Source organism: Engystomops pustulosus, chromosome 5, assembly GCF_040894005.1.
Source record: "Engystomops pustulosus chromosome 5, aEngPut4.maternal, whole genome shotgun sequence".
Lineage (NCBI taxonomy): Eukaryota > Metazoa > Chordata > Amphibia > Anura > Leptodactylidae > Engystomops > Engystomops pustulosus.
The window spans coordinates 29,864,273-29,884,551 of record NC_092415.1 but is presented as its reverse complement, the minus strand read 5'-3'; the positions used below and the strand labels follow the sequence as shown (position 1 = coordinate 29,884,551).

Here is a 20,279-nt window from a genome sequence, read left to right as displayed (position 1 = left end):
CACAGTGTAGCTACATGTACAGTTTGTTATATACTGTTATCTAGCCATATAATTATAATACGTAAGATAAAGATGCTGTATTCTGAATATCTATATGAAGTAAAGTGAGGGTAACCTGTCCAACACTACTAATCCTGGGCTTGGGGGCCCACCGGTGGATCCACCTGTTCACCTGTGGGCCAGTCTAAGCCTGTATATAGCAGATTTGTTAGTTCGATTTAGAATCATTCTACAAGAAAAGTAATGTATTTCAATTCAAATGGACTCAATTTAAACTATTTTTGTATATGTTTAAATTGTACAACCAAAATTTTTTTTGTTTCCAATAGTTTTCCTCATTTACATCATTCTGTTTTATAGGCTTATACATACTGTTACCACAGTGTAGATACTGATTTGTATGACCAAGCCAATGGGAGAACATGATAGACCTTTAGTTTTATTCTTGGAATCACAAGCCACAAGCCTAATCAAGCTTCTAGATAAGTCAACTTAAAATATAAAATCAGCACCCTTCATTCTCTTCAGAAGCTTATAATCTCTGGTTGAGCAGCTGTGGTCTACACTTGCTGGATTGCTGAACTTTGGGTATATTTGAGCAAATATTCCGAATTATACAGGATGGTCAATGCATAAATGATGATAATTTCAGTCATTGCTGATGATACAGTGTCGCTTGACGGTCAGTGTATACTCTTGCAGTGTCTACCCCGTGCTACTGCTCCAAGTCTTTGTGGATGCCGGTTAGGTATCCTCTTTGAACTATACTTGTAAAACTAGCCTTATGTGGTACGATGTATTAAAGTGCACCTCCAATGATTAGGTTCTAAATTGTGCAAATTCCTGTTTCAGTTACAGGGTACAAATGCCATCCATTTTTATTTGGATAGATAGGAGGAAACTTTAAAAACTTCTCCTACAACATGCCTCCACCCACCCCCGCCTCATTTTTGCCTTCATTTTCTCAACTACTTAAGCAGACAGATAAATAGGTGGTGGGTTGGGGATTTTTTTTTAATATGCTGCTGCTAGGTGCACCAGGCTTGAATAGGGGCCTGGTGAGTGTGCAGGAATACCCTGAGCCAGCTGGCCTTCACCGCAGCCGGATGTGCCCTCCTTCACACCTCCTCTCGCATTGCACCATAAATTGTGAGGGCACTCACCGATGAAGGTAAACCAGCCTTATTCAGGCCAACGGGATACAGAGAGGTGCCGGACATGCGACAGAACAACGGGCCGTATCAAGCTTGTAGCACAAGACTTTAATTACAAGAAAAGATCTCAATACCAAAAATATGAAACACGTAAACATAATAAAGCAGACAACGATGTACACGGACATGTTATCATAAGAACACGTAAAGTTCATTACAATAGTTGAAACAAAAATCGTTCCCAGCGCCTAAGTGTGTAAAATCCACCTAGCTTTGCATCTAAGTAAGTCTTTATTTCTGTCACCACCAGCTGGGCTCATGTTAACTGTTTCAATGCCCGCAAATCGCAGCATGTCTGCCCGGCACCCATGAGCCCTCCTGGCATACTCGATCAAGTGTGGAGACCCATGCCTAGTCCTAATTGTGGCTAAATGTTCTTGACATCTGTCATGAATGTGGTGCAGAGTCTTGTCGGTATATAATCTACGACAAGGACAGAAGATGACATATACAGCAAATTTAGATTTACAGTTGATAAATTGTTAAACTGTTTGTTGAACGTCACTCATAGTGACAATGCCTAGATTATATCTACAGTAACAATGTTGGCCGCATCTAAAATTTCCATTTCAAATGCACAGATTTAACCACGTATTAGAAGTTGGTCTTCTGTGGACCAACTAACTTCTGAGTGCCCTACCGCGTTGGAATGACACTGAAGGTTTATTACCTACAACAACCTGTAACTTGGGATCTGTGGCCAGGACATACCTTTTTCTTGAGGACCAAATTTAGTTTCAACAAAGTTTTATTGAAAAGAAAAACAGAGTAGTGCCTTACAATAGGTCACAGCATAACTTATACCCTTCGCAGTTGAAGACTGAATTTAAACGTAAAGGCGAAGCATTTTGACTGAGTATTCTCATGGTCAAGTTGTTCTGTATCAATCAATTTTTATGTAAAATGTCAATAAATGGAACTGCAAGTTCCTTAAAACAGGATTTTCAACAAATTTGATGGATCTGCTTGTACATTAAAGGTTCCAGTTTCACTATTAATCCCACGCAATCGTAAAAACTGAATATTGGAGATTCCTTCTTTTGTGTCGAGAGGATGAAAACCATCATAATGTACTATAGAATTAGTGGCCCTGCTCTTTCTGTATCTAATAGTTATTAACTATTTATAGAAACCATAACATCTAAAAATTCCAGTCACCCCTGGCTGAACCTTGCTGTACATCCCATGTTCATAGTATTATCGTTCAGATACTTGACAAATTCATTGAACTGAATTGCAGAGTCGCCCGAACAATAAACACTTCGTCCACGTCTGATGAAGGCTTTAAGGTACTGTTTCTGATGTAAGGGTTGTTAGTGGTAAAGTATAGGTATCCTCAAAGCAAATCAAAAAGATATTTGTGAGGGTACAAGCGACTGGACAAAAACCATTTATCATTAAATTGGACTGCGTTGTGAGAAAGTATAAAGCCAAGTGATTCACAAACTAAGTCTACAAACAACTCTCTTTTATCTGTGTTGGTAAGGACCTGCCTAACTGCTTGTGGTCCCTGATCCTTAGGGATGCGGGTGTATAGGCTCTCAACATCCACAGAAGCTATGCTGTAGCCTTGTTAAGGTAACCTAGCCAGAACACGTAAATGATTGAGTCTCAGTCCTTTTCATGATGCCACAGACTTGAGAAAGCTCTATAAGTGCAAAATGGTCCGACGTCTCTGTATCCCTTGGCCTGAATAAGACTGTTTTATCTTCATCGCTGAGTGCCCTGGCTCCTTTTCTTCTCCTGCATCTGAGTTACTATCCAGCTGGCTACTTCATTCTTTATCAGAGTACACCCGAGAGGCTAAAGGTCTCTACCTCCGTGGTTACTCCACCTGGGTGGTGGATTTTTTATGCAGACTTGTAACAAAGCATCATCATGAGGAACATTTACCGGTCATATTGCTCTGTGTGGGTCCTCTATGAATACCAGTTTTACATTTGGTTAAATAGTGATGTTTAATTTCCACCCCCAGGCTGCCTCTCCTGGTCCCACCCCTACTTGTGTAGCCCCTCCCCCTTCAGACATGTTTGAATTTTGAAGCTATATCGGTAAATTCAGCACAGTTGGCCAGACGTTTCTACAACCTACTCTGCTTTGAAGGCAGAGGTTATACATGCTTAACTATACACGAGGATCTTTACACTGTTTGATTATTTTCTTCTATTGGAGGTACATTTTAAGGCAACACTACAAAAAATATATTGCAAGTACGTTCAAAGCAGGCTTTCGATATTTCATTGATCTTCATGCATCTGACTTGTCAGTATTGAGTGACATTATCCTTTGAGTTGATGTTCTGATCTACACGGTTATGTGGTTAATTTTGCTCTTGTTGCATTACAGTTGTTGCATACATGTTCTTATACACAATAGAGCATATATAGATAGATACATTTTTCAATAGAAAATCTTCTGCGGTTCTGATCTAGTATTATAATTCTTTCAAGTAGACCACATGTCTGCGCCAAACTCTTGTAGTGTATTCTCTATTGGTGTACCATAAGAATTTCTCCATTGTGTATAAGACTGTATCAGGGGTGACTGCAGCCCAGCAGGTGTTAAAATCCTTGTGGCAAAAACATTGGCTTCATATTTTTGTACTTTTTTTCTACCTCTTCTCTCTCTTTTTTTCTTTTAATTTCTTTAAGCCTCATTGAAAACTCTTGGTGTCTGGGGCAGTATGGCGGGGTGTTCCTTTCATGTACCGACAAGCTGAACAGACGCACCACATTGGTTCGACCCGTCAGCAAGCAGGACCCTTTCAGTAACTTTTCTGGCTTCTTCCCTTCTGTAAGAAATCATCTATGGAAATTTTGTTGTGTATCTAAGGACATTCCATCAACTGGGATTAATTTTCTTTTTTTGTTCTCTCTATGTTGTTGATGGGAGTTCTTAGGGTAACTGCACACGGTCAGGATCTCCAAAACCAGGAAAGGTCCAAAACCGATGCAGATCTTTCCATTATACCAATTCTCTGTGTAGGTTCCACTTCTGGTTTTGTCTTAAAAATACTGGTACAAAATCCTGATCAAATCCTGACCGTGTGAAGATTAAGCTAACTACACACAAAGATATGATCTGTCCTTATAATGTGTTTTTATGAATGAAATGACTTAGCCACTCTCCCTATTGATGTTGTTGACCCTGTAAATTTGGGATATAGGTATAAGGGATGTGGTAGTAAAGTTATCCCAGGACCCTTTACTTTTGGGGCCAGAAAGAACCATCTATTACAAGAAGACACCAGTCCTATAAAAGTCACAGTAAATCCAAGGAACTGGTTACAAAAGATATTTATTTCTGTTTTATTACTTTTCCATGATTGACCATTGATCATATCTTCATGTGTATTCTGCTTTCTGTGTGATGAGTTGCAATCAATGTGACTTGATAACCTAATGCAGTAGTGATTTCATTATAAGACTTTACCAGCTGCTCAACATTGCTGTTACTGCTAAAATCTTTTTTTTAATCTAATATACACTTTTATTAGATTGATGTAATATTACAGTTTTATTAGATACATTTTTGTATCTGTTCATATTTGTTTGACGAAGCCTAGTGCCCTTTTATTAAAATACCTGATAACGTTGTTAAAGGGCACCTGTCATGTAGAACATGCTGTCTGATCTTAAGGAGAAATGTTAGAGTACAAAGTGCTGAGCAGAGTGAGATATTGTTTTGTGGGAAACGATTTAGTATAACATGTGTTTCACACAAACTATGCCCTTTTTATCCTTAGTAGTCATGTGGACAGGCCTAATCAGCAATTGACTGCTTTCCCTTAATGGCTAAATAGCATTCAGTCTCTTAGTAGGACTGCCTACTGAACTCTTAAAGGGATTTAAAAAATGAGGACTTCCCCCACTCTGGCTTTCCATTAGTACAGGCTCATTCACACTATTTACACTGCGAGGCAGATTTTTATTATTATTTATCAGTAGAGAGGGATTGGCTGCAGTGGTCATATAATTGTATTTACTTTGGGTCTTATAGGCAGTATAAAAGGAAACCTATCACCAAGGATCTAATTTTTACTAAAGACAGATTGTAAAAACCCATTACACCTGCATTGCAAAGATGCATTTGTCCATTTTATAAGCATTTTCGTTTCATTATAATTGTGTATTTTAACTTGCCTTGCTCCCGGCCAGAATTCTGTGCTGAGTCCCAGGGGACTTTGTTTTTGATACATTTCAAAAATAAAAGCTTGTCTTGTCTCTGCACAATCCCTCATCCACCCTCCTCAGCTCTCAGCCCCCTTCTTTCTCCTCGCACGCAACTTTTCCTTTCTACTTCTTCACTCACACAGGGACAGGGCTCACCATGTTGTGAGCTGAGATCAGTGGGGGAGGGAAGGGTTATAAACTAGGAGAAAGAAGGTGGCCGAGAGCTGAGGAGTGTGGATGAGTGAGGAAGGATTGATCCAAAACCTCTATTTATTTGTGAAATGTTTCCAAACCAAAGCCCCCAGGCAGCCAGGTAAGTTACAACACGCAATTTTAATAAAATAAAAATGCTCAGAGAATGCAGGTGGCTTTTGCCTCTGGTCTTGAGTGCAAATGAGGTCCCTGGTGACAGGTTCCCTTTAATAACTGTGGAGCCATACCATGGATACAGGAAGTCAGAGCTAAGAATAAAACAATTTCTTTTTCACCCCCTTTCCTAAACCTCCCACTGGGTAACCCTTTTTAGTATTGAAATGGACCTCTATCAACATGATAACTAGCTGATCGGTGAGAGTCCAATGGCTGGGAACCTCCCAGCTCTTCAGAGCAATGAGAAAAGTTGAGCAATGGGACGAGCATGCTTCCTGCCACTCTATTCACTGTCTATGGGAGCAATTGGAGATTGCTTCACGCTGAGCTCGGCTATTTCCGTCATTCTCATGTTTGCATGCTCGTACTGCTGCTCCACCCGTCAGTGAGAACAGGATCCCCGTTCTCTGGAAAGAGAACCATTATCCATTCTTGTGACCTGTGAGGGTCCCAGCAGATAGTTATCCACTATCCTATATCCTTAACTCAAATTCTCGGTAAGACCCCTTTATACCTAAAAAAATCAAGGGTTTGAATGTATTAGATATGACTTTCTCACTCCTGCTCCATAACATGCTACCTGTAGATCGGAAAGCATGCACGAAGTGACAGGTTCCTTTACCAATAAATCACACATTTAAGCCGCTCTTTTCCCTGAATAAGATAGTGAATATAGTGTTCATTATACTTTTTCATTATTCATAGAATGGTAGGAAATACAGATAGTCTGAGTCTGGCCATGCATATTAGATAGCTGGTATAAGCCATTTTTATTTATCCCCAGTAACATCCACCATCTGGGGAGATTTCAGACACCCTCAACCAATTTGATGATCAGCGTCTAAAATCAACAGGTTTAGCAGATGCTTATCTAATATGAATGTCCGCTTAAGGCCTCATGCGTATGACTATTGACATTATGAATCACTATACATAGTCATATTTATAAGCCTTTAACCAGTCAGTATTGTTCCATACCACTGTGTTCCAGCTAGAGGAACTGGCAAGGCTAAGATCACGTCTGCACTGGAGGTTCTATTAGATCCTGTTAACAAGCCAGGCAGAAAAGTCATGCAAACAATCTAACGCAAGTTCAAAAGACCCTATTGAAGTCAGTGGAGTCTTTTTGGCTCCCTTGCGTGTCCATTGTGCCATATAGGCATATAGGGTCTTCCAATTTTTCCATCTCTTCTTATACTACAACCGAGCAGTATAACATAACCCCCGGAGATTGATGTGAACTTAGCCTAATGATCTTAAATCTGTATCCTTCCACTTAAGGTCTTGGTAATGTTTTATTGCTGCCCTTTTCCTTTATCTTTTTTTAACTGTTCAGCTGTTTATATATTTTTTGACACAGACAACTGCAAAACTTTTAGAGAGTTCCCACCAGCAACATGGATTTCTTTCCTTAACTTATACCAAAGCAGTGACCCGGAATGTCCGCCACAAGTTGACCACTAGAAGTGAAAGGAGTTCTCGGAGCTTTCAGAAGCTCTCTGAAGGTTCAACAGACAGTGCTCCTCACTTTCTCCACGAGATACTCATTTCGGCACAGGCATTTGATGTTGTTTTGTTCTTTCCTTTGCTTCATGCAATTTCAACTATTTTTGAAGTCAGAAGACCTCAAAGCAAAAAAGAAAAGCACAAGTCTCCTGGACAACCAATGAGGTCACACACATTGACCTCACGTAATCTACCTCTAATTTACATCAACACTAGCGTCATTAGAGTTTTTGTTCCTAAAGCGGAAGAAAAGCAGCAGCATGTAGGAGGTATGTACAATCGTTCTATCGATCTCAGTAATGTCTATCGTAGTAACCTTATTAATACGAGCTGTATATGACATGTGGTTTCTATGGGGCTTTTGGGTGATGCCTACTACATTACTGTTGGATGGCAAAAAGCAAGGGCATTCCCATTAAGAGAAGAAACATAAATGCAAATATAGGGGGAGATTTATCAGCACCTCTATAACAGTTTTCTGGTGTAGTAGCACTAAAATAATTGCAAATTCTTGCGGACTGCAATAATTTTTGTTTATTATTGCAACTACACACCATGTTGGTTTGGATGAGGCGAAGAGGGGCACAGCCAATAACGGAGTGGGCGGGCATGGGGTGTTCCTGACCTGTGCCTGCATACTTTTTAAAAACCTGCAAACAATCTTTGCGTTTTTGTTTTTTTTTTTGCAAAACCACGCCAAGTTGCACCTGGCGTAGTTTCACTTGGCAGCAACGGCCTGAGCCTCTTCATCTATCCGGTAGGACATGGGGGGGCTCCCCTTTATCATAAGTCAGCACTTGTGTGCTGGCGTATGATAAATTCGCCCCATAGGGTTGGAAAGTTGTACCAAATATGTGGGACAGGGAATTGGGAATTTATTAATATTGATGAAAGTAATAAATTGTAATAGAGGTTATATATATTCACTTTCTGTTTCTATGGAAAACCAAAAAAGGCCTTGTGCACATGAACATGTGAATATTGCGGACCGAAAGCAACTGGCTTTCTGACATTAGTTGCTCTCACCCTGCCAAGGTAGATAGGAAGTGACTGCACCATGTACATGCCCAATAGAAGGCAATGGGGATGTGATTTAGCCACAGTTTGTGCAGCTCGTTCGCATGTTCTTATGGATAAGGCCTAACAACATGCAATGTTTTATAATGAAAGTATTTTATACTTTTATTCCCATTAGCAAACCAGAATATCAGTGAAGATACACTGGTGTTAAAAATTGCCTCTGTGTCCATGGCTCCTCAAGCAGACAACCCTCTTAGCCGGAGTGTCTTGAGAAAAGATATTTATCAGTAAGTAAAATGTAATCATTTTTTATGAAACAATGAATATTTAATCATTTAAAATTTTCCTTTTGTAGCGGGAATTTTGACTATATAGTATATATACTGTCTGTATAGTTTTATGTGTTGTCATTCTTTAACCGTTTCATGAGATCTAGCAAGTGCAAATAACGGATCAGTTACAAAAACATATTTGATAATAAGTTATATCAGCTCACCTTCCCATTAATATCGCCATAAGGCACGGGCCACCTTGCTGCTTAATTATGGTAAAGTCCATAAAAGGAGGTCACAGTCCAGCCATAATTTCCTGCTTCACATATCTTTATTCTGAGGTATGACAATTCATAAAACGTGTACGCATTTCAGGCGGATCGTCCTCCCTTAATCATGACAAACATAAGTTGTCATGTGTTTGTCATGATTAATTGCGGACGGTCTGTCTGAAACGCGTAGACGTTTTATGAATTGTCATTGGTGTACCTCAGAATAAAGATATGTGAAGCAGGAAATTATGGCTGGACCGTGGCCTCATTTTATGGACAAAAACAGATTTCACTGCTAAATATCCAGAAGTAAATGTACAAAATCAATTTACTACATTATGAGTCCATTGACAGCAGGGAGTCCTTTGGTATAATGCAGTGGTGACGAACCTATGGCACGGGTGGCAGTCAGAGCCCTTTCTGTGGGCACCCGGGCCATCGCCCCAGCACACCAGACAGGACTCAAAGAATCTTCCTGTAGTTCCACACAACTTAAAAGATGCTGCTTTCAGTTATATATTTAAGTGATACTTACTTTGCTACTTGGGTATGTATGAAGAGGGAGAATGAGTAGACCGGGCCGAATTATCTTTGGAGGATTAGCCGCATCTGAGGTTACATGGCATGGCTACTCCACGCCCCGGTAGCCTCTTTTCCCCTCCTACTCACCATCTTCACACTATTCTTTACGGTGAAACTGCTCATTAAATCAGTTATGCGCGGTCACTGCTCCGAAGCCGGGGCTGCACAGGCGCGGGCCTGCTGTTCTGCGCAGACTGCAGGATCGCCGGACGAGTTGAGTAAGATGGTGAGTAGGAGGGGAAAAGAGGCTACCGGGGCGTGGAGTAGCCGTGCCATGTAACCTCAGATGCGGCTACCCACGCCCCAGTAGCCGCATAAGAAAATTTGCATACTAGTCTAATAAAAGTTACCAAAAAAGTGCGGGGACGTGAGGATTAGCTCTTTAAAGGGCTATCCTCACGTCCCATTGATCCACCTACCACCTGATCTACCTTTATAGGTAGATTTGTGGTGGTAGGTTCCCTTTAAGCACATTTTTTGTGATGAAACACTAGGCTTATACACAAGTATAAGTAGTATAGTATATACTTGCCTCATATACAGAAAAAAACCCTTTTTTCTGTGCAATTTTAGGTTGTTGTTTTATTACAATAGCTGATCAGTATATTTTGGCTTGGTTGAGTTACCTCTATACAGTATATAGCAAAATGCTTAATAGATGGAATATAGCATCACGAATCAAGAAGGAATGAGATTATAGTAATGGGGTCAATCCAACAACATTAATTTCACTATCAAATTTAGTTTAATCGCAGTGCTGAGGAGGTGATTGAGTTCCTCTAGCATTTATTGCTGTGCATACTTACATATCAGTATTATAACATTGATGGTGATACTTTTCCCAAGCGGTTTATGTGACCCATTAGCTCCTCTATACATCAACAGTCATTGGAACCTTCACAAATCTTGATTTTTCTAAGGTGTACTTGCTCCCAATTCAGTCTACTTCTGTTGAAAGTTTCACAAAACCACCATGTTCTTAATGTTATAGCAATAAAAGTTACATTTTAATGGATTTACCTAGATTTGGTGAAAAAATGATAATTTTTGGTTGCATTGCCGTACAACTATTGGTTTGTTTTGGTATAAAATAAAGGTCCGATCCACCAATCACATCACATTAAAATAGTGTCAAGTAATTTATCCTCCCTCCATTTTGGAGAGCGAGATCATTTTTGTTGTGTGATGTGGTTGTTATGGATTATTAAGAATCATCAATCATGATTAAGAAGAAATCACCAATAACTTTTTGGCAATGAGTATATTTGATGTTGAGTTTGCGAGAACACTACAGTCGGTCCCCTACTTAAGAACACCCGACTTATAGACGATGCCTAGTTACAAACGGATCTCTGGATATTGGTAATTTACTGTACTTTAATCTTAGGCTACAATAATCAGCTGTAACAGTTATCAAATGTGCCTGCAATGAAGCTTTACTATTAATTCTGGTTCGTATGACAATTCAACATTTTTTAAATCCAATAGTCACAGAGACCAAAAAAAATATACAGTTATAAAATATACAGTTCCAACTTGCATACAAATTCAACTAAAGAACAAACCCACAGAACCGATCTTGTACGTAACATGGGGACTGCCTAAGTTTCGCTTTGTCGAAGCATACTAGTATTCTTGAAACCTTGCTATCAAATAGCCTCGAAAGGTATCACATGATTTCTTCACTTATTTTCTTCCCTCCATGACACAGCACAAGTCAACACCACTAGAGTACTATTGTATTATTCTCATGTAGCATCAAAGCATCAGGTGCAAATGGCTCTTTTTGCCGTAACTGTCTTGTGTACTGTAACTCTGTGTGATGCCATTGCTTCCTCTCGTTTCATGCTTCAAACAAAAGGGATTGACAGGAACACCTTGTTATGATTAAGGCCTTTTTAGCTTTATTGAATAAAAAAAAAAAAATAAAGAAAGGGGGAAAACGTGCCTATTTATTTTTTCACTTTGAATATAAGCATTTGAAACACAGGACTGTTGATGCTACTTTGGATCAAAGCTGGTAAAAATAAATTTTAAGTTCTAAAGGAAAAATCACAGTTTACTGATTTTCTGTGAAATACCGTGCTCTGGTTTTTGTCACCTCTTGATTTAAACCATGTTGATCACAAGGGCAGAGAGGCTGGCAAATAGAAGCAATCAAGATCTCAGCGAAATAATACATGACATTGAATGGAATTGGCACCATCGACCAGACTTAAAAGCACGCACATAAGTGGTACCAAGTGAGAAAAGTCACAGAGAAAAGTCAGCTGTGTAATCCCGTCGTTCCTGGTAAAAGCCAGTCTGCTCCTCAGATGTGGCAGCTTTCGTGCTCTTAAAGTGCTTCCGACTGAACTCCAACAGATGTTGGTAAAATGAAATCCTTTTCCAAGTATAAACAATTCACATTCTTATACATGACAATCTCTTCACTTCCTGTATCATGTATCGTGAGAGGAGGAAAGAAAATCACTATACCGGTTTTTTTTTTTTTTATAGAGGTGCCAAGTGCCGGCAACACAACGTTACGCTAAGGCTTCGGCAGTAACGTTGGAAGTTCAAAGGCCGAACTGATGAGATCCGTCAGGTATTGGCCGAAGGGTAACAGTTTAATGGCTTTAGTTGGACTTCAAAGAATAATGGTTGAGCTTTCTTTTTTCCATGTTGCCTCTGCACATGGGATATATTCGCTTTGTGATTGAAAGTTCTTCAAAAATACTGGGGACGTTTTAGATTTTGATCCACTGTTTAAGGCAATAGGAGAGGTTTCATTCTGTCACCTGTTATTATTGTGAATGATATACTGTGTGTTGTGCTCCTAAACTATGACTTTCTATCAACAGTAAAAATACTGGAAATTGTGAAAAGCTCTTGTTTTGGAAATTTTAAAAATATTAGTTTCCAATTATCTACATTCTTATGTTTTTAGATATTTAGTTATTTTATGCTTTATTCTTACGTTTTTAATTTCTTATCAGTTAATTCTTATCAGTTAATTCATTTTGTGTATTTCATTATTCTAAGGCCATTTTCACACTAAGTTTGCAGTGTTCCTTTGCCGTATGCACCATAAATATTCCTACCATATACTTCATATGCATCCATAGGGCTCCTAACAAGTCCTATGGCAGTCCAGTGTAGATCTATGGCAGTGCTTCACTACTTGGGTGACACATGTCCAAATTATTGCTACCCAAAAGGTCATCTCAAATAAACTATGAATAGGAACTTTTATTGATAGCCATTTACAACAAGGGCATTTTTCCTCTGGAACAAAATGGGAAATTGTTGTTCACTGCATTTCGATGAATTCATTGTCTATTGCGATTATGTTTTTGAAATCCAGTTCCAATGGATAACTGTAGTTCATCTCGAAATTGCAGAAGTCTTTCTATGTTCTCCAGTGTTCTTAATACATTAAGCCCTTGTTATAACTGAAAAGAACGTGAGGTTCATAACGTCATGGCCAGACCTCTTCCAAGAATTCAGATGTTCTGTTTGAGCGCACTGAGCTTAGAACCTAAATATTTTATCTCTGTCATTCATCACTTAAGTCATGGGACTTTTAAAAAAGCAAAGTTGAAAAAAATGTTGTTTGGCCCTAAATGTTAAGGGACAGACTTTTCCCTTGCGGCAGATTTTCTTTTTTTTCTGAACTCTAGTTAATGCTCTGCATAAATCATTACCATATACAGTAGATTGGTCATTGAAGTAGGTCAAACCAACTTTAAGCGTTCCTTGGCCCTCCTGACAACAACATGCCAATTTTGAACCATCCCTCATCTAAATCACAACAATATGGCTTTTAACCCCATTACTTCAGTGAAACTTCTGTAACCAAAGTCACTAGTGATCTGCTTCCTACCAACACACAGTGCATATTACTGATCTATTCCGTCCAAACCCTTTTCTCTGCCTTTAAGACAATTGAGACGACTCTTCCTTGGCTTTATACACAGTAGGCCTTTAGATGTAACTTAAAGGTGCTAAGCCCTCAAGCAAAGTTTAAAACAGATACTCTGGGGGACATTTATCATACGCAAGTGTTCCTTCATTGGTGTATGGCAAAGTCTCGCCCCTCCAGCACCACTGGATGCATCAAGAAGCTCTGGCCTCTTAATGTATCGGGTGGCCAGCTAAGCAACATATAGTTCCTTATATTTCCATATATTAGGTCCTCCCAGGCAAATAAATGCACAATTTATTATCAAGCACCAGTCATAACTTGCTGCATGCCCACTATGCTTAACTGGCGTGGAAATGGCATAAAAGGGAATTCAGGACTTGTATGCCACAAAACTGATGTACAAATCCTGATAAATCTCTCCCAGCCCCCCTCCCCCCGAGATTTATGTATTATTTATAGAATTAGACGCTTTGTATGGGGGAATATACTTTCTGTTTCCCCAAAGGTCCTGGTATGATCTGTGCTTGATGTTTTCATACCTCACCAGATGCACCTATCATGTCTCTCGTTCATTTGTACCTGTTTCATGGCTTTTGGCAACAATTCTATACTGATTATACTAAAATGTATCTCTCTCAACCTGCTGTCTTACTGCTAGCCAGACTTCCTTTCTAACAGGTACAACCAGTCCCCGGACATGTTTTAATATATCTTTTTCTTTGTGATGTAGTGGATTTTTGTATGATGCAAAGTTCCTGTGCTCCGTCTTCCATGCCGTGTCCTGCACTAGATCTGTGTACAAGTAGTCACACTGATTCTCTGTCCTGATTGGCTGAGCTGTTTGTGCACGTTCATGTGAATGCCTTGAGTGCTATTGGAATCACTGCCCATACCTGATGTCTTAACCAGGAAGTCTTGCCCACTTCAGGAAAAGCTGAGAGGGTTTTTATAGATATCCTCATATATTAGCCCTATATCTCAGGATAGGAAGAAGCGAGAAGCAGGCATCATTGGAATTGTTGTCAAAGGCTCTCTCCAGCAGTGCTAAAACTATTTACCTTTACGCCCGTAAATCAACATGAAGAAGTGGGAATTTGTTATCTTTTCCCTATCTCACTCAGTACCCCAAAAGACCCATAGATAACACTTCTTCTTGTTTCTTCTCAACATCCAAGTCCTTACCGCTTCCACCTTTTATTTTATTAACTGTTATTAACTATCTTTGAACAAACAGAAATGCAAATCTATACCATCGGCATCTTTTAACTGTGTAATACAACATCCTTCTTTGTAGGCTGCCATTTACACTATTGTGTCTCTCCAACACACCACTTAACTCTGCATCATGGTTGATCCACCTTCTCCTTTATATCATCCATCTACCCATCAATCTTTACAATGGCTACCCTGCATCCAGCTTTTTCAGACCATGTGATTAACTGACATACCCAGTAGTTTAACAAGACACTAATGGACCCTCCCCCCATATACCTGCAGTGAATAATGCATATATACCAGAAATGAATTTACCACACACATAAAGTTATACCAAAAATGAATATACTTCACACATAAATATATAAAATCAATGAATGTACTGCACTCCAGGACTGCAGTCTGAAAGACATAGCAATCACTTACTGTGGTGCCTCCACTAGAAATCTGCTTCATAATACATTTTTATACAGAGTTAATCCTTTTTTCTTGATGGCTTTTCACTAGAATGTGAGATCACTTTGTGTTTGACTTCGGAGAGCTTCAAACGACATCCACCACCAGGATCACGGATTGTAAACCGAGCACATTGCGTCCCTTCTGGCAGAATCCACTTTTCTTTTAGCTTTTTATGCCTTGGTTTTTACAAAAAAAAGCTTTTACAATTATGCAAATTAGCCTGAGGGGCTTCAGGCTCCATAGGTGTTAATGAAACCTGGAGCCCCTCATTTGCATAATTTTAAAGCATATTTTTCTTTAAAAAAGGCATAAGCAGCTTAAAGAAGAGCATATTCTGCCAGAGGGGGCACACACCTGTATGTCAGTGTGCTAGATTTCCTTTAAGGAAGGGCCGCAACACTGCTTTATTGTAGCATTAATGATTTCCAGCACTTTGCCACTTCTGGCAACACAGCCCATTGACCTGAAACAAGCAGTCCTATACATTGGGTGGTTGCGAGTTCAATAAAGAGTCTACAGAACTATTTGAGTGCTCCTTCATTCTCAGTATCGAGAGACCAAGAAATTGGACACCCGCCGACCACAAATCGGCTACAATATGCCAATACAAAATAGGAATAATCCTCTAAATATATCCATACCTTTGTTCTTATCGATTTTCCATTGAATTCCACTTCTCTTCCAATTCTCTCTGCCGGCCCGAATTCCCTAAACATAAATCACTGTAGGCTGAATGAATTGTTCCAAATATCAAGAATTATTGAGGCACACCTGTCTGGTGAGCAATAAGTACTGTAAGCACTACAGGCTAAATAAGTTTCATTCTTTGTGAAACTGTAAAATGGTTTGCCAGCTTTGTAATTACTAGCAGAAAGATATCCGTGCCTCTAAGTCTGTGGTGCCTAGTGCAGAAATGCATAGAGAACATTTGTAGTAAATGGATTCCGTATGGGCCAGGAAGCATGAAGCCACAGTATAGAACCTAATACCCACTTTTCCATGTTCATAATCATTTTTTATATTACCCAGGTTAGACTATATACAATCACAATTAATTGGTTTAACTATAGATATGCTGATCACTTCCGTAAAGATCTATAGTGATGAATTTTATTGTTTACCATGAGGTTTTTGTCTACATTTTTCTTAATGTTGCAGAGGCTATAGGGCCAGCTTACCCTGAACTTATACTCAACTCAAAATGTCAAATGTCCAAGGACAGCTAATTGTATACAAAAATATCAAAATCCTATTCTCTTAATCCAGTTAAAGCTAATATTGCTGATTCTCTCACTGTGGAGTCTTTATCATCAGTAGGCCACATATCATTAGTTATCCTATGCTAAGTTAACCTTCCGAATATAAACCTGTTTCTGAAAGTGAGCCATGGCATGCTAAAGTTTTTTTTTTCAATTTGTTGTTTGCATAAGGAGAAATAGGATGTATGTAAATAAGGATTTATGGACTATATAGAGTTAAAAAACCTTATATATAGGCTTAAAAAACCTTGCTCACCTACCAGTTCTACCAAGAATCCAAGGCTGTCTGTCTTTCTGGTCTTAGTTTATGTGCACAAGGCAAGTTATTGTTGCTTTCATTTTGTATGTTTTGTAACTATGCCACATAGTTTTACACATACAGCTAGTGACAGGTTCCAATAGAGTCCTATCAACTGACACCCTTCTTTGTGCTACAAATTGTTTACTTTATGTCTCCATAAATAATAATACTAATAATTCCTTTATTTATATAGCTCACACAGATTATGCAGCGCTACACAGAGCTTGCCAAATTCGTCCCATAAATCAAGCTTAGCTTATATTACCTTGCATCAGAGGGGGTTTGTCCTGCTCGGCCAGCCTCATTCATCTACTCCCCGTGCTTCTTCTAAGTGTCATTTAACCAAGTTGATATCATTTAAGATCCTGTTACATCAGCGGCATCTTCATCTTGTATGTATCTGATCACATGAAATCACAGCATGCCTTCATGGAGGCATGGGGGAGTGTATAAGTCAATGGAGGTTGCTGTGATTTAATGTGAACAGATGCATACATGGGGTATGTATTGTAGATGTAACAGGACCTTTAATGACGTCATCCTGGTCACATTACTTTAAGTGCCCAATGATGTAACAGAGCTTTCGGCATATGTGACAGGTCGCTGCATATCATCATACTGAGACCTGTCGAGCAGGAACAGTGCCGTAACCACTGAATATGCAGGGCCTCATTGGAATTACTTATTGTCATTGGACTCACACCAGGTGAGCTGCAAAAAAAAATCAGTTTATAAACTGATATTTTTTTTAACATTGCATCCATTGAAAGGAGCAATTTTTGGGTGGGTTAATTTCAATGGCAGGTTTTTTTTTTTTTAATGGACATTTCATTTACATCCTTTACACATCTGTTGTTAATAGCGGCAAAAAGACGTAGGATGCTGTTCTTTTCCGCTTTTAATAATGAATTGTGTAACAGAAGGTGTGAACTTGGCCGTAGAGATTGAGAAAGTTCCTCACTCAGCAGTTTCAGAATTTGGGTTGATATACAATATTTTTGCTCAAAAACTCTCAACTTTTTAAGGCTGCCTCTAGTTACCCCAACGGGTTAACATTGCAACCGTAAATGATCTTACATGCTGGGGTCTTCTATCAAGTTGTAAGCCAACATTTATTTTAATATTCTACCCTGCCAGAATGAGACTGCTTGTCTGCCAAGGAAGAATTGTGTCTGAATGTCTCCGCAATAAGAAAAAAAAAATATATCAAGAATTCGAACAATGTTATTACATTCCGTTTCCTCATAAACCGCCGTGTAATAGAATAATGCAGAGTGTGTCTGTGATGAGTCTGTCACAACGAAGTAATGTGTGTGCTGGGACCCTGGACAGGTCAGTGAAGCACACTCAGCCTAGAGAACATCTTCCTACATGTAATATCTGGAACATTCTGTACACCGCCAAAGGTCTAATCAAATGAGATGGATAAGGATTTTTTTCCAGCATTAGATAGTTCTTATTTAAATGTCAATTGTAGACACAAATCCTTCCTATAGCCTCGAAGGTCGTGAAAGTGCAAGAGGTGCTTTCTTCGACCAGCCTTGGCTTATGGAAAGTAGGGCGTTGATCTGTTGGGTAATGCCTTCTATCCAGTAGCACTAAAGATATAGGTTTTCTTTTCCCATCCTAGAAAAGGGATTTATTTTTTACCCGGAATTGTCTTTGGAACATGCATGACCTTTAAAGAAAATCTACCATTGAAATCCATCATTAAAAACCGGGGACACATACTCATTTGTCTGTGACTGTGATAATCTACTTATATATCCATAGCCTCATTCTAAAATAAAGTTTTAAAATGATGCTAATAAGTCTGAAGGGCTCTGTGCGCATTAATAGAGCCCTTTAGTGCTGCAGATTCAATGACTTTTACAGTGAGCAGAACATGTCTCAACCCCCTGCAGGAAGTGAAGTGGGAGCGGAGACCTGCCCTGTTCATTGTAACAGCTTGTTAAGCTAAGGGGCTCTGGGAACTCTCACCAGCACCTTTGTGGCTCATTAGAATTATTCTAAAAGTTTATGAAAGATTGAGGCCATGTATAACATCATCACAGGACCTGTATCTACGAGTAAGTATCCCCTGCTTCTCATGCTTGGCTTTAATGGTAGATTTCCTTTAAGAATCCATACACCTTCAATTTTGACCTGCAAAGGCAATCTCTTTAAGGAGTTTCGTTCTTCTTCTAGACCAGTGGTTCTCAACCTGTGGGTCGGGACCCCAACGGGGGTCGAACGACCAAAACCGGGGGTCGCCTAAAGCCATCAGAGCCGCAATTTTACTGTGTTTTTACTGTGAGTTGCATGGTTTGGGGTCACCACAGCATGAGGAACTGTATTGTGGGGTCACAGCATTAGAAAGGTTGAGAACCACTGTTCTAGACCCATGTCTATGGCCTTTTTCTTCTAGTAGAAACATACTAGTTTGGCTATTCAGGTCACTAGTCTTCCAGAAAGTTGCCTATTGATCTATAAGGAGCTGCCTTCTCACAGGTAGCACTAGATGCATCATTTACATTTTCTCATCCTGAAAAACGTATTTACATATTCCTTGCTCAGATTTGTCAGCTGAGCATAACTGTCCTTGAGGAGTTCCATTCCCCTCCCATAGAAAATGAGATTTAATGGCAGTGTGGTAATGTCCATATTTATTTCCATAGATTTGGGATAAGATAAAATTATGCACGCCTCCTGCGTGACATAACCTCTCTTTCCCAGCATGGGAAGGTGTGAGAGGTGCATAATTACCAGTCCAGAGCGCCTAACATCTTGTACCTGTGTTCCGGCCTGCTAATTATAAGTCTATTTTCCAGGCGATCCCGGTGTGTCAAGGTTACAGAACACCGGCAGGATCGGGATGAATAGAAGCATAGGTAGTTTTTTCTTAAATGTGGTAGATTTCCTTTAAATGAAAATGTACATGTCTGTGGTCTATACAGCTCTTTATGTAGATACCATATAAATTCTTGTGGCTATATTATCACAATTTTCAGGATTCAGACAGTTAATCCCTTAAGGTATTAATTTGAGAAAAAAATTCTGGTTTTGCCCAGTTGAAACGCTCGCTCTGCCAGATTCTTCATCTCTCACCATCTGGAACACGCCGCTCTTGGCAGCAGTGTAAATCATGAACTACAGTGATCAATTTTAAGAAAGCAATGAAACGTTATCAAGATTTTAATTCCATATTTTAAACATATGGCAATATTCGGCCTTAGAAAATGAATAGGAGCTTTTGCCAAAATCCCAGTCCATAAAAGCATGCAATATATAACTTCATGTTGTAGTAACTACAGCCATAATAGAATTTTAATATAACCCACAAACTCCCAATCTAATGATCTGGTACTTGTGGTGTCACCAACCTGTAAGCACATGGAGTTTTGTGTGTTATTTGATGGAGTCACAAGTCATTTGATAAATAAAGTTTTGCTTTCCATTTATAGATATACAGGCAGTTCCCGGGTTACATACAAGATAGGGTGTGTAGGTTTGTTCTTAAGTTGAGTTTGTATGTAAGTCAGAACTGTATATTTTATCATTGTAATCCCAGCCAGAACTTTTTTGGTCTCTGTGACAATTGGATTTTAAAAATGTTGGGTTGTCATAAGAATCAGCATTAACAATAAAGCTTCATTACAGACACCTGTGATAACTGTTACATCTGATTATTGTAGCCTATGGATAAAGTACAGTAAATTATCAACATCCAGAGGTCCGTTTGTAACTAGGGG

At 39.2% G+C, this 20,279-nt stretch overlaps 1 protein-coding gene across 5 annotated transcripts in view; it reads left to right on the top strand.

The window, feature by feature from the left end:
* Nucleotides 1–20,279, top strand: part of VPS13B (vacuolar protein sorting 13 homolog B) — a 629,099-nt gene that overhangs the window by 381,908 nt on the left and 226,912 nt on the right. For 2 of the 5 annotated variants that reach the window (XM_072151499.1, XM_072151498.1), the window contains exons 28-30: nucleotides 3,866–4,007; nucleotides 7,116–7,530; nucleotides 8,457–8,568. In XM_072151499.1, the coding sequence (XP_072007600.1) occupies nucleotides 3,866–4,007; nucleotides 7,116–7,530; nucleotides 8,457–8,568 (669 nt within the window). Of the gene's footprint in view, nucleotides 1–3,865; nucleotides 4,008–7,115; nucleotides 7,531–8,456; nucleotides 8,569–20,279 lie in introns of those variants that run through there. The other 3 variants (XM_072151501.1, XM_072151500.1, XM_072151502.1) reach the window with 2 other exon arrangements.